Here is a 15172-nt window from a genome sequence, read left to right as displayed (position 1 = left end):
ATTGTGTTACTGATAAACACTGTGGATTTGTACCGTCTCCTGTCTCTCTGTGTCCTTCACCCTCACTCTCTCTCATCTCCAGACTGCACAATGTCGGTCTCACAGATTCTGGTGTCAAGGATCTCGTTTCCGCTCTCAGTACAAACCAATCACTGACGGAGCTGGACCTGGGATTAAACTCACTGACAGACCAATCTGTCCCCACTCTCCGCCGCCTCATACTGACCCTCCCGAGTCTGGAGCGGATCGAGTGAGTGTTTGTGTTAATGTTCAATGTGATAAAATATCAGTGGATCCACGGGTTTTCTGGTGATATTTGTCTGTGAGTGCTGGTGAAACATTAACCCCAGTCCCCTGTTACTGACACTGTTGTGTAATCTGTTTATTTCATATTTATTCTTCCATCTCTTTCAGGCTGGGGATGAATCAGTTCAGTGAAACAGGGGGGAAGGAACTGAGATCTCTGCAGGAACCCAGACCCGGACTGAGAGTGACCGTCTGAACATCTGAATGTGTGAACATTCCCGCCCGCAGGATGGGGACATTTGGCCGATTCCCCGCCCGCCCCTTTAACTCCCGCCCTTACCTTTAATGGCTGCGCACCGGGGGTGATTCCCAGCGGTTTGAATGGAACCGGCTCAGGTCTCGCTCTGTGTGTCGCTCAGAGCGGTCCCGCAGTGACGTGTTTCCGCCTGTTGTCCGGCGGCGCAGCTTCCGCCGGATGTGAGTGTTCGAGACTCCCCCACGTGACACCCCGGGGATTTACCAAGACAGGAAGAGCCCGGGGGCCGGGGCTCAGTCTGGGACACCGGTGTCCCGGGGTGGGATTATCCCGGGAGAGAATCCTTTTGCTCCCTTTGCTGAGGACTGTGCATTCGGCAGCCTGGCCGATATAATGATGTTAAATTGACAAATCCCTCGGCAGTGATCCTGGATCTGCAGCGATCCCGGACACGGCCCTGAAGTGTGATTTTATAATCATCGGTTCCCCGATGCAGAGTGAGGGTGAGAAACGGGACTGATTATTGAAACTGTCACTCCTTGTCGCAGGTCAGTTAATTGTGTGTGACTGTGAGTGAGTCAGGAGAAACCTATTTATTCCCACACGTCAGCAGCTCACACGTTGTTTAACTTACATTTGTAAATTTACTCACACCCGGGACCAGACACAGAGTGAATCTCCCTCCACACCGTCCCTTGACACACTCCCGGGGTCAGACACAGAGTGAATCTCCCTCCACACCATCCCATCACATACTCCCAGGGTCAGACACAGAGTGACCCTCCCTCCACACCGTCCCATCTCACACTCCCGGGGTCAGACACAGAGTGAATCTCCCTCCACACCGTCCCATCACACACTCCCGGGGTCAGACACAGAGTGAATCTCCCTCCACATCGTCCCATCACACACTCCCAGGGTCAGACACAGAGTGAATCTCCCTCCACACGGTCCCATCACACACTTCCGGGGTCAGACACAGAGTGAATCTCCCTCCACACCATCCCATCACACACTCCCTGGGTCAGACACAGAGTGAATTTCCCTCCACACCGTCCCATCACACACTTGCAGTGCCAAACACACAGTGAAGCTCCGTCTGCACCATTCCATCACTCAATTAATCCCACCCTGCAAAATCTCATTTCAGGGAAGCAGACACCATCAACTTGCGGGAGACTCCCGGAACTCCTGGGAGAGGTGGGATGTCTGCAATAGTGTAGCTCCTTAGCAGCCAGCCAGCTAGTTTAAATAACGTTAGCTATGCTAATGAACGAATGACACCCGTTAAACTCACTTCAACAGTGATTTAACCCACCATGAGCAATAGAAAAGTCACTGTTGCAAACAGTGCAGCGAGCAACACTGTCAGTATTCTTGACCCCTATTAGGCAGGGGTACACTTTAGTGTAGTCTGGGGTGAAGTACATTTTGTATTTTCTTTTTTTTTAATACTCTGCCATGGAGCGCTCCATCCCTCTCCATCCCTCTCCCTCCCCCTCTCAAAAAAATCGATTTGCGGGAGATTGTATATAATTTGCGGGTGTCAGGGAGCCAATATCAATATGCGGGAGACTCTGGGAACTTCCGGGAGAGGTGGGATGTCCGAAGCTTCACTTGAAATGGCCGCTGGGGAGAGAGTGGCGGCTTTGGTAGAAGTGAGCACAAGAGAGGGAGGGACGCACTGATTTAAAATGGGTGAATCCTTGGTTAATGTGGCCACCAGGGATGGAGTGAGACACTGACTTACAGTGGCCACTGTCACACACAGAATCTATGGCGAAGGAACATGCGGTGCCCATGGATACAATCCCAGGATCGAGTGTGTTATTGATTGTAATAACAGTATTTTAATTTGTGTTTTATATAGTCCTGGGTGTTGTATATATGTTTTAAGTCCAATAATTTTGTCATTGAATAAACTATTGTATATATCTCAGATATTCACACATACACATATACATGTGGGCTTTGGGGAGGAGGGTGAGGGGTTTGGGAGGAAGAGGAGTGACGGGACGAGGAATGGACTGATGAGACGGTGAGTGTAGCGAAGTCACTGACTCAATAGGGGACGGAAAGGGGAGGGGTGAAAGTTCCTGTCACAAACTGGTGGCCGACATGGAGAAGACAAAGACGGGGTGAGGAGGAGTGAAACGACAGGAAGGGAGAGGGATGGTATGTAATGGGAAGGGAGAGGATGTAATGGGATGGGAGGGAGTGGTCTGATTGGACAGGATGTGGAGTGTGGGGGAGTGACAATTTCAATAGTGGAAGATGAATGGGTGGTGACAAATGCCTTCGCAAATAAGACAAGCTGCAAGGAAGGGGGTGTGCTCGGAGGCAAGGGGTAGCGGGGGGGGGGGGGTTGTCGGGGACGCTGCCAGGGCTGATGAGACAGAGTTGAGTGTCCCAACAGAGGGAGAGAGGAGCGACTCACTCAACGACGGAGGGAAGGGATTGGGTGCGGGAGCAGAATTTCCCATCAGAAAATGTTCACCACCCAGGATGTGGTGGATGACGGGAGAAAGGACAAGGGGCCAGAGAGGGGAGGGTGTCAGGAGTGACGGGGTGAGTAGGGGAGTGACACTGGGTAACAGAGAGACAGAGGGCGATGAGGAGAGGTGAAGATTGGCATCGTAAAACGGTTGGCCCGAAACAGCATACGATGCAGAGCATCGAGATGGCGGGGAGAGGAGAGCGAGGGGAGGGAGGGAAACGGTTTGCGAGTGACGGGTTGGGAAGGAGGGTGACAAGATGGTGAGTGTGAGGTGTTACGTATTCAGGCAACAAATATATGTGAGTTAGGCAAGGGTTTTTATAACAAATAACACGTTTATTAAACACTGAAAACAAACCCCCCAAAAGTAAACAAACACTAATGTAACCGGAAAACAGCTGCTGTGCAGCAGCTTAACAGTTCTTAAAGCGACGTTGCAAAAACAGTTCTTTAAAAGTGGTATGCCAAAAGTTCAAAATGCTCACAGTCCATTTAAAAGGAGAGACTTTTAAAGGTGATTTAAATTCTCTTCCACGTCGTTTTCCTTCAGTTTCCAAAGTTGAACTCTTCCCACGAAGAATTTTATGAAACGTAACGGCGTAAAGGCACTGACCTTTCCTTTATCACACTGTCCTCAATTTGCTGCTATCCCGCAGAGATTAACACGAGAACAGTCAACGAAATCTTTCCGAATGAGGATCACACAAGGTCGAACCCATTCCACCGTCGAAAATCGATTCTCCTCGATCTTTAACTCCCGAACTCCGATCTTCACTCTCCACTGATTCTTAACCAACAGTATTGTAAAGAAACTGCTGGCAAAATGACCTTTTAAACTTTAGGCATTAGATAAAACTTCATTTTTCAACTAAACTGCGTCATCACATTAAATCACGCAGTGGCATGAAGTCAACATGGCAAATCCAGCCACGAACTGCCCCACCTGACAGGGTGGGGTCTTCCTTTTATACCCTGTAAAAAAAAACTGTCACATGATCTCTACTGGCGGGAAAATGACATCACTCCACCATCACAAGACCATTACCTCAAGTCCAGTATAACTTCAACCCCAGTCACGTGACAAGGGTACCACTGTCATGAGTACGTAACAGAGGGAGTGACACACTTCGTGGTGGAGGAAGTGGGAAGGAGGGTCTCACACTGTCACACAATGGCTGTCGGCAGAAGGTTAAATGGAGAGTCAGGAGATCGGGCACCGAGGAGAAGGAGAGGAGGAATGAGGAGTTGAGATTGAATAAACAGGGAGGGAAGTGAGTGGAAGGTGAGGAAAAGGGTTTGCCCCATTCTACAATGGTGGGAGAGCGGTTGTCATTGGTAACCATCACAAAATGGCCTTCAACCTGGGTGAGATGGGCAGTGATAGAGGGGAGAGCGAGGGGACCGAGAGCGGAGTGTTTCAGGAGTGACGGGAGCCGAGGGTGGGAGAGGGTGTCTCGTAACAAGGGAGATGGAACTGGGAGGTTCCCACGGGGGAGGAATGTGACTACGGGAAGAGGCTAGCACCGTTACCCGCCCCCGCTCCTCTCCTCAATCTTGAAAGTCCTGCTTTGACTTTTCTTTCGGGCTGAGCCTCAGATTGCTCGGCCCGAATCGTTCAGGCTGTTCCATGGAGTAGGGGGACGTGTTGTCACTGGAGCCCGTCAAAGGCAGGAGTGGGCGCCGGCTTGCCGGAGAAGATGGTGGCGAGGTCTGGCGGTGCAGGCTGGTTGGCGTGGATCTCAACCATTTTCTGCAGGGGGGTGGGGGAGAGGGAGTGGTCAGATTGAGGATGGGAGGGGAGAAAGAGAAGGTGAGGAGAGGAGATGAGACCCACTCCCTCAGCGTCTCTCTGTCCCCTCTTCTCTCTCCATCTCTTCCCCCACCTCTCTCTCCCCACCCAATCCTCCTCTCTCCACCCCTCTCCCCACCCTATCCTCTCTCCACCCCTCCACCCTATCCTCTCTCCACCCCTCTTCCCACCCTATCCTCCTCTCTCCACCCTATACTCCTCTCCCCACCCCATCATCCTCTCTCCACCCTATCCTCCTTTCTCCACCCCTCTCCGCACCCTTTTATTCCTTTTCTGCCTCCATCTCTCTCTACCCCTCCCGCTCTCTACTCCCTCCCCACGCTGTTCACCTCCCCATCTTGTACCCATGCCCCATCCCTCGCCGCCCACACACACCCCTTCCATGCACAGGAATATCCCACTCACCACTGGAGGCTGTGCGGCGCAGCACTCGAGGTCCCTGCAGTTGGCGATGGCCGTGAGGACGGACATCACCAGCGAGACCAGGCAGTTGACCAGCAAGATCACCGTGATCCCACTGACAAACCTCTGCGAGATTCGGTGTTTGGCGGAGTGACAGAGCGGAGGAAGCATGGGAGGGGGGAGAGAGCCAGACGGAAAGAGAGGAGTGGAGAGGGGGAGAGAGAGAGAGAAATGGGGTGAGAGACAGAGAGAAAGAGAGAGAGGGAGGGAGGGGCATGGGTGGAGCTGGCCGGGGAAGAGAGACGGAGAGGGGTGAGAGACGGGGAACTTTAGCCTTCAATTAACGGAACGCGCCAAGTTTTGGTTTATAACCATATAACAATTACAGCACGGAAACAGGCCTTGGCTCTTCTAGTCCGTGCCGAACGCTTACTCTCACCGAGTCCCACCGACCTACACTCAATCCATAACCCTCTATTCCTTTCCTCTCCATTTTCATAATGACAAAATTGAACCAGCTTCTACCACTTTTACTGGAAGCTGCTTCCACGCAGCTACTACTCTCTGAGTAAAGAAATTCCCCCTCGTGTTACCTCTAAACTTTTGCCCCTTAACTCTCAACTCATGTCCTCTTGTCTGAATCTCCCCTACTCTCAATGGAAAAAGCCTATCCATGTCAACTCTATCTATCCCCCTCATAATTTTAAATATCTCTATCAAGTCCCCCCTCAACCTTCTACACTCCAAAGAATAAAGACCTAACTTGTTCAACCTTTCCCTGTAACTTAGGTGCGGAAACCCAGGTAACATTCTAGTAAATCTCCTCTGTACTCTCTCTATTTTGTTGACATCTTTCCTATAATTCGGTGACCAGAACTGTACACAATACTCCAAATTTGACCTCACCAATGCCTTGTACAATTTTAACATTACATCCCAACTCCTATACTCAGTGCTCTGATTTATAATGGCCAGCATCCCAAAAGCTTTCTTCACCGCCCTATTCACATTAGATTCCACCTTCAGGGAACTATGAACCATTATTCCTAGATTCCTAGATTTTCCTAGATTTATGGTTCCCTGGAAGTGGGGTCACAGGCAGACGGGGCGGTGAAGGCGGCGTTTGGCATGACCGCCATCGTCGGACAGTTCACCATGTACCGGAGGCGGGAGCTCATGGGGATTTACGAGGGTGTCGCCGGGACTCGAGGTGCTGAGTTACGAAGAGAGGTCGGGCAGGTAGGGACTTCATTCCCTGGAGCGTAGGGGGGACCTGACAGAGGGGTGTAAAACCACGAGGGGCACAGGTAGGGTGAATGTGAACAGACTTTTCCCCAGGGTCGGGGAATCTTGAACCAGAGGGCACAGGTTTTAGAGTTTTACTTGGGACCCGAGGAGAAACTTTTACACACAGAGAGTGGTCCGTCTGTGGAAGGAGCTGCCGGAGGAAGTGGTCGAGGCAGGTACATTAACGACACTCGGACAGGGACACGGATAGAAAAGGTTTAGAGCATATATGTCAAACTCAAGGCCCGCGGGCCAAATCCGGCCCGCGGTGGAATTAGCTTTTGCCCGCGAGATAATATCTAATTACTATTAAAACTGGCCACAGTAATCGAAGCGCCTATGGCGTATGATATGGCTAATGCTGAGTTTATTCAGGTACCAGGTTTTCAGGGTTTTTAGTGTTTATTCGGTTTCCCTGGTTTATTTCCTGAATATCATTAATGAATAAAAAAAATTTCTATTAGAGCTGGCCCGCCGGTATATTGCATGCACCACTAATACTACAAATCCCACAATGCACTGCCAGTGCTTTGCTCGCGCTTGCCTTACTCTCTCATCAGCATCCTTATGGCGCTAGTCACGTGTGGTCAACTTTCAGCTATCCCTCACCCCAAAAATGGCTGAACGAAAGGTGGACTTTGAAAACAGGGGTTTTCAAGGCAGGTGGGAGGCAGAGTATATGTTCGCAGATATAAAGGGCAAACCTGTTTGTCTTGTGTGCGGAGACGGTGTGGCTGTAATTAAAGAATATAACGTAAGACGACACTATGAAACGAAACACCACGACAAATACAAGCATCTGGACAAGAAACAGAAGCTCCAGAAGGTAGAAGAGTTGAAAAGAAGTCTGGCTCACAGCAGGCTATGTTCACAAAAGCCAAAACACAAAGTGAGGCTGCTGTGAAGGCTAGTTTTATTGTGGCAGCAGAGATCGCTAAATCAGCCCGGCCCATTACCGAGGGAGAATTTGTTAAAAACTGCATGATGAAAGTTTGCGACGTCGTGTGCCCAGATAAAAGGCAAGCATTTTCAAATGTGAGCCTGAGCAGAAACACCGTCGCTGACCGTGTACGTGAGCTTGCCACCAATCTACAACAACAGCTGGTGGGGAAGGGAAGAGATTTCATCGCATATTCCCTTGCTGTGGATGAGAGCAGGGACACTTCTGATACTGCCCAATTGTCAATTTTTATTCGTGGAGTGGACTCAAGTCTGTGTGTAACAGAGGAACTTTTGGGATTAAGATCAATGCATGGCACAACTACTGGAAAAGATCTCTTTGAAGAGGTATCCAGATGTGTAAATATAATGAGGCTGCCTTGGGATAAACTTGTGGGACTGTCGCCAGATGGAGCGCCCGCGATGTGCGGTCAAAAGAGTGGATTGGTGGGCAGGATCCGGGAGAAGATGCGGGAAGAAAATGGCGCAGGTGAGCTGACAGCTTATCACTGCATCATACACCAGGAGTCGTTGTGTGGCAAAGCCTTGAAAATGGAACATATAATGAGCACCATAAGACGAGCAGTTAACTTCATAAGAGGCAAAGGTTTGAATCACCGCGAGTTCAAGACGTTTCTGGAGGAGTTGGGTTCAGAATATAATGACTTGCCCTATCACACAGAGGTGCGATGGTTAAGCCAAGGAAAAGTGCTGAAAAGATGTTTCGAGTTGCGTGAGGAGATCTGTCAGTTCATGGAAAGCAAAGGGAAAGACACAACAGAGCTCCGGGGTAAAAAGTTACTTTGTGAAATGGCGTTTCTGTGTGACATCACGAGCCATCTCAATGCGCTCAACCTGCAGCTTCAGGGGCGGGGTCGTGTGATCACAGACATGTACGCTGCAGTGAGGGCTTTTAAAACCAAGCTGCGCCTGTGGGAGACGCAGATGCAGCAAGAAAACTTGAGCCATTTTCCGTGTTGCCAAACTATGAAAGAGCAGGTTTCTACCGCAGTGTTCCCACGTGCAAAGTTTGCTGAAAAACTTAGCATACTTGGTGCCGACTTCACACGGCGATTTGCCGACTTTGAAGCCCAAAAAAGCAGGTTTGAACTGCTCAGTAATCCATTTGCAGCTGACGGGGAAAGCGCACCAACCAACATACAAATGGAGCTGATTGTACTCCAATGTAGTGACACACTCAAGGCAAAGTATGACTCGGTGGGCGCTGCACAGTTTCTACGTTTCATTCCCGACACAATGCCCCAGCTGCGTACCCAAGCTGCTCAAATGCACTTGGCAGCACATATCTGTGTGAACAACTGTTCTCTTTGATGAAAATAAACACAACATCACACAGGAGTCGTCTTTCTGATGAACACCATCACTCAATTCTGAGGATTTCCTCAGCTCAAAGCCTGACTCCAAACATTGATGAACTTGCATCCAAGATGAGATGCCAAGAATCTGGCTTAGACTAGTGTGAATCACAGAGCGTTGGCCTCTGGAAAAATGTTTTCATTAGAAATTACTCCGGAAAAGCTGCAGATAAAGCCAGAAGAAATAAATGCAACTGAATTTTTATTTATTTGATGTTCAATGTTGTTTTTGTAGGCAATAACCCAAGCTTTGTTAGTTCCAGATTAATATGTGTAATAAATTCATTTCAATAAGTTTTGCAATAAACGCTGAACCAGTCCGGCCCTCGACTTGTACCGATTTTTAAAATTTTGGCCCACTGTGTATTTGAGTTTGACACCCCTGGTATAGAGGTTTGTCACAGATTACAACAGGACAGTGACAGGACGCAGAGCATCGCCGGAAAGTTACAGATGGAGTTCAACCCGGAAAGGCACGAAGTGATTCTCTTTGGGAGAATGGATTTGAAGGCAGAGGTATTACTTGCTCGAGTCAACCGAGGGCCGCACATTAGTACGAGGTTCCACAATGGAAACAGAGTGGTGAGACTTTCTCCAATATGCCGAGGCCCGTTCATCGGTACGAGAACCACAATCAGCACGGAGCGGTGCACTGTAGGAGCAGAAGGAAGTGTGATTGACAGGTGAGCTTGAACACATCCGCTGTTTTGAACATACTCACAGTGGCGATTACCTTATGAAAACAGTTGAGTGAACTTGGCCTTTTCTCCTAGGAGCGACGGAAGATGAGAGGTGACCTGATAGACTTGTATACGATGATGAGAAGCATTGATCGTGTGGATAGTCAGAGGCTTTTTCCCATGGCTGAAATGGTTGCCAAAGAGGACACAAGGATTAAGGTGCTTGGGAGTAGCTACAGATGAGATGTCGGGGGTAGGTCTTCCTCGCAGAGAGTGGTGAGTGCGTGGAATGGGCTGCCAGCAACGGTGCTGGAGGTGGATACGATAGGGTCTTTTAAGAGACTTTTGGATAGGTACATGGCGCTTAGAAAAATAGAGAGCTATGTGTAACGCCAGTGATTGCTTAGGTAGGGGCATGTTCGGCACAACTTTGTGGGCCGAAAGGCCTATATTGTGCTGTAGGTTTTCTATGTTTCTACGTTTGTATGAACGACAATATACCTGAAAGCAAATCAGGAGAAAAACAGACAACCTCGTGACAAACAATATCCTGAAAACCTGCTTGTTACTTTTGTTCAAACATAAAATGAATGGCGAAATACCGGTAGAATTGTAGCTGTTTTGAGAATATCTTTAAAGTTAAACAGACTGCATCGCAGGTCACGGGTATGGGGTGTCAAGTCCTTCACTGGAAGAGGTCAGATTCCTGCCAAACGGCCCATGTGTGCGCTGGAAAACATTGTTCTTCAAACTGTCCACAGCCCTCGCTAATCTCCCGAGGTCACTCTCCCTTTTTGATCACAGGTCTCTGGAATATCGCTGTGGATCTTCTAAATTGTTTGGAGGAATGTAAGTGCAGTGTTATTGTAACACATGTCAGCTGTCATGTCTATTCCATCACTCAATCCGCCCGGAATGACTGGAACGAACGAACGAAAAGAATGAACGAATGTTCCCCTTTAATAAAGAAGTGTTCTCCATTTCACCCGCCAGAACAAACTCCTTCCCTCAATTTCAGAAGCGAATGTGCTCCGTCAAATGTTACAAGGTAAATCGACTTCAATATGCATGCCGACATTAAAAGCAACACAGATATAAAAATATCCAATTTTAATTGCTAAAGCCAGGTATCATGGAAAATAACATGGAAAATTCACATCATACTTTGTTTTAAAGTAAATAGATTGCAATATCCCTTGAGGAGTCAAATTAATGACACGGGAACAGTGAGTGAAAATAGTTTAACGTAATTGTTTGTGCAATCGGTTGTCACTAATGTCCCTGACGTGACAACCACGCTAATTGTCTCAGTGGAATTGCTCTCACCTCAATAAAAGTCTGCTAAACCGATCACCAGTCCATCTGAGCAGCTGAAACTCTCCGCACAACTGAACACTGCTTCTGACGGAATATGGGATATGCGGCGATTTACTACATCGCGGCCATTTTCTATCCCACAATTGTAGCGGTTGGTGTCCCCGGTAAGATACCGGAGCTGGTCACTTTATGTATGGTGCTTTTGATACTCTGCTGCGGTATCCGCACTGTTACTGAACACAGATGCTACCGTCGGCTGAAACGTGTTTCCGGAATGGAGGATTCAGGCATCTAATGGTTTTATTTCCATTTTCAGTACGATGATGGCAGTGTTCTCTTCTTTTGTCAATTAAGCTGGTGTGAATATTGTCGTTCTTTTATAATTTCACCTCGCTAGGCTTTCTGAAGTGATGCTGGTCTCTGCTTTTCTAGGTCCGATTCTCTGTCAGTGCAGAAACTTCGATTTTATAACAACGTGGCTGTTTATTTAAATGACGGCCCAGTCTATTTTCAACACATAGGTCTGTTCTTCTATGTCAGTAAATGAGAACTCGTGATGTATATCTCATTGACTCCACTACAAACAATCGCTTCAGCTATTTCGCCTCTAATAATGGAAACGGTGTTGTTTACTGTGGCGATCGATTGTTCTTCCGCACGTGAGTCGTGGAACTTGGATGCCTCGCTCTAAACTGTGGGCAGGTCGCCAATCCACTGACACTCACATCCGGCATTGTCCTCCAGCCGGAGTGCAGCGACGGAGACCGCACACACTGGATTCCCACTTTCCACTTCCAAACAGACCATACCCTGCACAGCATCTGTAGAATGTGGGTAGTCAGGGAGCTGACGATATTTCTATTTTGTTTCCAAATTTCTTGCAGTTAACTTAACGGCGATTGTGATCCTATCTCGGGGAAAATGCGGACTCTCCAAATGCATCACCCGTTACCTGGTTGGAATGGCAACGGCAGATCTGATGGTAGTTATCGTTGTTGCTTTAGTGGATCAGACCAACAATATCTACATTTATTCCAGATACCTGCTCATCACTCCTGTATGCGCTCTGACACTTATATTTCGGACTGTAACGACGGACTGTTCTGTTTGGTTTACGGTCAGTTTTACCTTCGATCGCTTCATCGCAATATGTTGCCGAAGGCTGCGTGAGCGATACTGCACCGAGAGAACAGCAATGGTGGTTATCGTGATCGTGGTTATAGTGAGCTGCGGGAGATGTGCCCCGGCTTACTTTGCCCTTGAACCTTACGTCATCATTGACAACATGCCGTGGCGGTGCACCACCACATATGAATACGCTAATTCACCCGTGTGGAGAGCATACCAATTACTGGACAGTATCTTAACACCATTGCTACCCATCGGCTTAATCCTGGTATTTAACGGGTTAACCGTAAGACATATCGTTGTGGCAAATAGAGTCCGCAGAAGGCTTCGGCACAGCAGCGACAATCAGAAAGATGCCGAGGTGGAAAACCGCATAAAATCGATTGTTTTGTTGTTTTCTATATCAGCTAATTTCATATTATTTTGAATGCCCTATTTAGCCCATTCCCTGAAATGGCAAGTTCAAAACTATTTTTTCGAGGACAGATATTTGAGTTCCCCGGTATACATCCTACAGCAATTTGGGTTCATGTTGCAAGTACTCAGCATGTGCACCAATACTTGTATCTATACACTGACACAGAGGAAATTCAGAGAAGAGCTGAGGAATGGAATGAAGTATGTGTTTACATTAAATGGCCATTTGTGTAGATAACACCCGTGTCTAATCGTAAGTGGCGGAGTTTTCAAATAAAGCCGTTTTACAGTGAACAGGTTTGGCAAATATGTCATAAATTCAAACATTCATATGCCTGGTCATCCGCGATTTTCAGAATTGGCGGAAGATTGCTGACTTCATACAGTTCAGGTCGGTAGCAATACAATCGCTCAATGCTGCTGGCGTGATTGTCACTTTGGTTGAAGTATGTTCCAAACTATCACAGACACTCGACTGTTACAAGGGCAGTAATGGTTTCAGGACGTCCCGGGTTTGAGATTTTTCAAAATGGACAGGGTCGGGTAACAGAGTGTAAAGTGAGTGTGATGGGAAACCAGGGATAGTATCACAGCTGCAGAAAGGGAGGACAACGTGGAGCGTTCATTTGTTAATAGTCTGTGAGACGACCACAGAAACATGAAGGGCGCGAACACCCTGTATGGAGTATTCTGTACACCCGCCCACCAGTTTAACAAAGAGACTGCAACGGGAACAGTGAGGAACCGATCGGGAGCGGATCTTGGACATGTACCATGTTATTTGCATCTCCACCAGGGTAAAAGGTTTAGGTATGGCATAATTTCTCAGTTGTGTCCAGGAAGAAATGTCACTATATGAAGAAAGGCAGACTGGTGAACTGTCCAGTCCGGATTTAATATTAGAAAAGGGAACGGATCAGGTGACAGATCTCTCGGTGGGTCAGCGTTTCAGAACGATAGGGCAGAACTTCCGACATTTACCTAGCAAAATGTTAGAACCAGGGAGCATGGGATGTATTTAACTGGGGTTCTGCGAATTATGGTGCTAACTGGCAGGAACTTGGGAACGTACATTGGGAAATGATGTACTCAGGGAAATGCGCCACAGATATGTGGAGATTGTTTAGGGAGCACTGACATGGGGTTTAGTATAGGCTTGTCTCAGTCAGGCAGGGAAAGAATGACAGTGTAATGTAACCCTGAGTGACAAGAAAATTGGAACGGGTCAAGAGGAAGAAAGAAAGATACTTAAGATTTTTGAAGAAAGGCTCAGGTAGGGACATGGATAGTCAAAATGTAGACAGGAAAGAATTTAATAATGGGCTTAGAGGACTTAGAAGGAGACTTGAGAAGTCCTTGGCGAATTGCACTGTGAAGAACAGGAGGAGACTGGAGAGAGATTGGGCAGATCAGAGGTAAAAGAGGAAACCTTGTGTCTGGAGTCCAAGGAGGCGGTGAAGCTGCTCACTGAATACATTGATCACTGTGAACACCGCGTAAAATGGCAGATATGCTCGATCATGCCGACGCTGAGAAAGAGGATGCGCTGGAAACTTGGAAAACATTATGATAGATGATTGCCCGGTGCCGAAAGGGATATAGTCCAGGTAATAGATGATTCCCCGATACCGGAAGAGATATAGTCCAGGTGATTTCGGAACGCGAGAGAAGAGATTACTGAGATTTTATACAGGATATTTGGGTCTTCACTGGCTACGGAAGTAGAACTAGAAGACTGGAGTGTGGCAAATGTTATTCCTTTGTTGACGAAAGATAATAGGGATACTCCTTTGAATTATAGACCAGGGAGTCTTCCGTCAGTAATAGGAACACTATTGGAGAAGATTATTGTAGACGGAACTTATGAGCATTTGGAGAATCGTAAACTGGTTAAGGAGATTCAACAAGTGTTTTTTAGGGGCATGTTGTACTTTATTAGCTAGATTTAATTATTTGTAACAGTGAAAAACAAACAGAAGTATCAGAACGGTCGATGTGGGTGCATTAATTTTGGTCAGGCGTTTCTCCATAATAGACTCATTCAGAAAGTCAGGAGGCATGGGATCGAGGGAAACCTGGCTGCGTTGAATCAGAAGTGTCTTCCTAACAGAAGATAGATGATGTAGATAGTGTGAATTCTGGATGGAAGACAGCGGGCAGCCATTTTCCGCACCGAGGATCAAAATTTCGGCACACTTTACTACGATATTTGGAGTCTGCATTTCCGAGTAACAGGGCTGAGGGAAATAACCGATTTAATCTGATCACGCAGCAGCACCTGGATAATTTATGGTATTAGGGCTGATGACGTAAGCAAATCACTGAGCTATTGACTGCACTGCCTCGTTATCTAAATTGACCCGCTATTTACATATTGCAGGGCATATTCTAATTTATGGAATAAGGGCTGAGGATGCAAGCAAATCTCTGAGCTGTTGACTGCACAGCCACGTTATCTTAACTGACCTGCCATTTACATATTATAGGACAGATGCTACAATGAACGCAAAGCCATCTTTTCCAATGGGTCCCTGCAACTTATAACCAGCATTTCAAAGTGTTCAGCAGCAGCTTTTGCTGCTCATTAAAATCTCCATCCTTCCAAACTGCCAATCCCAAATTCCCAATTCAAGTACACACCAGATTATCCCAATACTAGTTTACTTTTGAATCGTGGTTTTATCATATCAGGTGTAGATGCGCTCATATATCGATCTATTTAACCCTGAATCCACATGGCCGGTATGAAATCCGAGTCTTCCTCTGAAATGAATAATAAATGAAACATACGAAACGACACAAACTGAAAACGCGGCG

The 15172-nt window shown here is 47.4% G+C and overlaps 1 protein-coding gene and 1 pseudogene across 5 annotated transcripts in view; both read left to right on the top strand.

Moving 5' to 3' along the window:
- The window catches only part of LOC140723085 (NACHT, LRR and PYD domains-containing protein 3-like), a 31476-nt gene extending 29035 nt beyond the window's left edge, over window positions 1–2441 (top strand). For 4 of the 5 annotated variants that reach the window (XM_073037707.1, XM_073037708.1, XM_073037706.1 and 1 more), the window contains one exon: window positions 415–2441. In XM_073037707.1, the coding sequence (XP_072893808.1) occupies window positions 415–502 (88 nt within the window). In that variant the 3' untranslated portion in view covers window positions 503–2441. Of the gene's footprint in view, window positions 1–82; window positions 251–414 lie in introns of all 5 variants that reach the window. The other variant, XR_012097801.1, reaches the window with a different exon arrangement.
- Window positions 2442–7073: 4632 nt separating this feature from the next.
- On the top strand, window positions 7074–8915 carry LOC140723095 (general transcription factor II-I repeat domain-containing protein 2-like; annotated as a pseudogene).
- The last annotated feature ends 6257 nt before the right edge of the window (window positions 8916–15172 follow it).

Source organism: Hemitrygon akajei, unplaced genomic scaffold, assembly GCF_048418815.1.
Source record: "Hemitrygon akajei unplaced genomic scaffold, sHemAka1.3 Scf000100, whole genome shotgun sequence".
Taxonomy (NCBI): Eukaryota; Metazoa; Chordata; class Chondrichthyes; order Myliobatiformes; family Dasyatidae; genus Hemitrygon; species Hemitrygon akajei.
The sequence above is the reverse complement of the archived record's forward strand: the minus strand, read 5'-3'. Positions and strand labels throughout refer to the sequence as shown.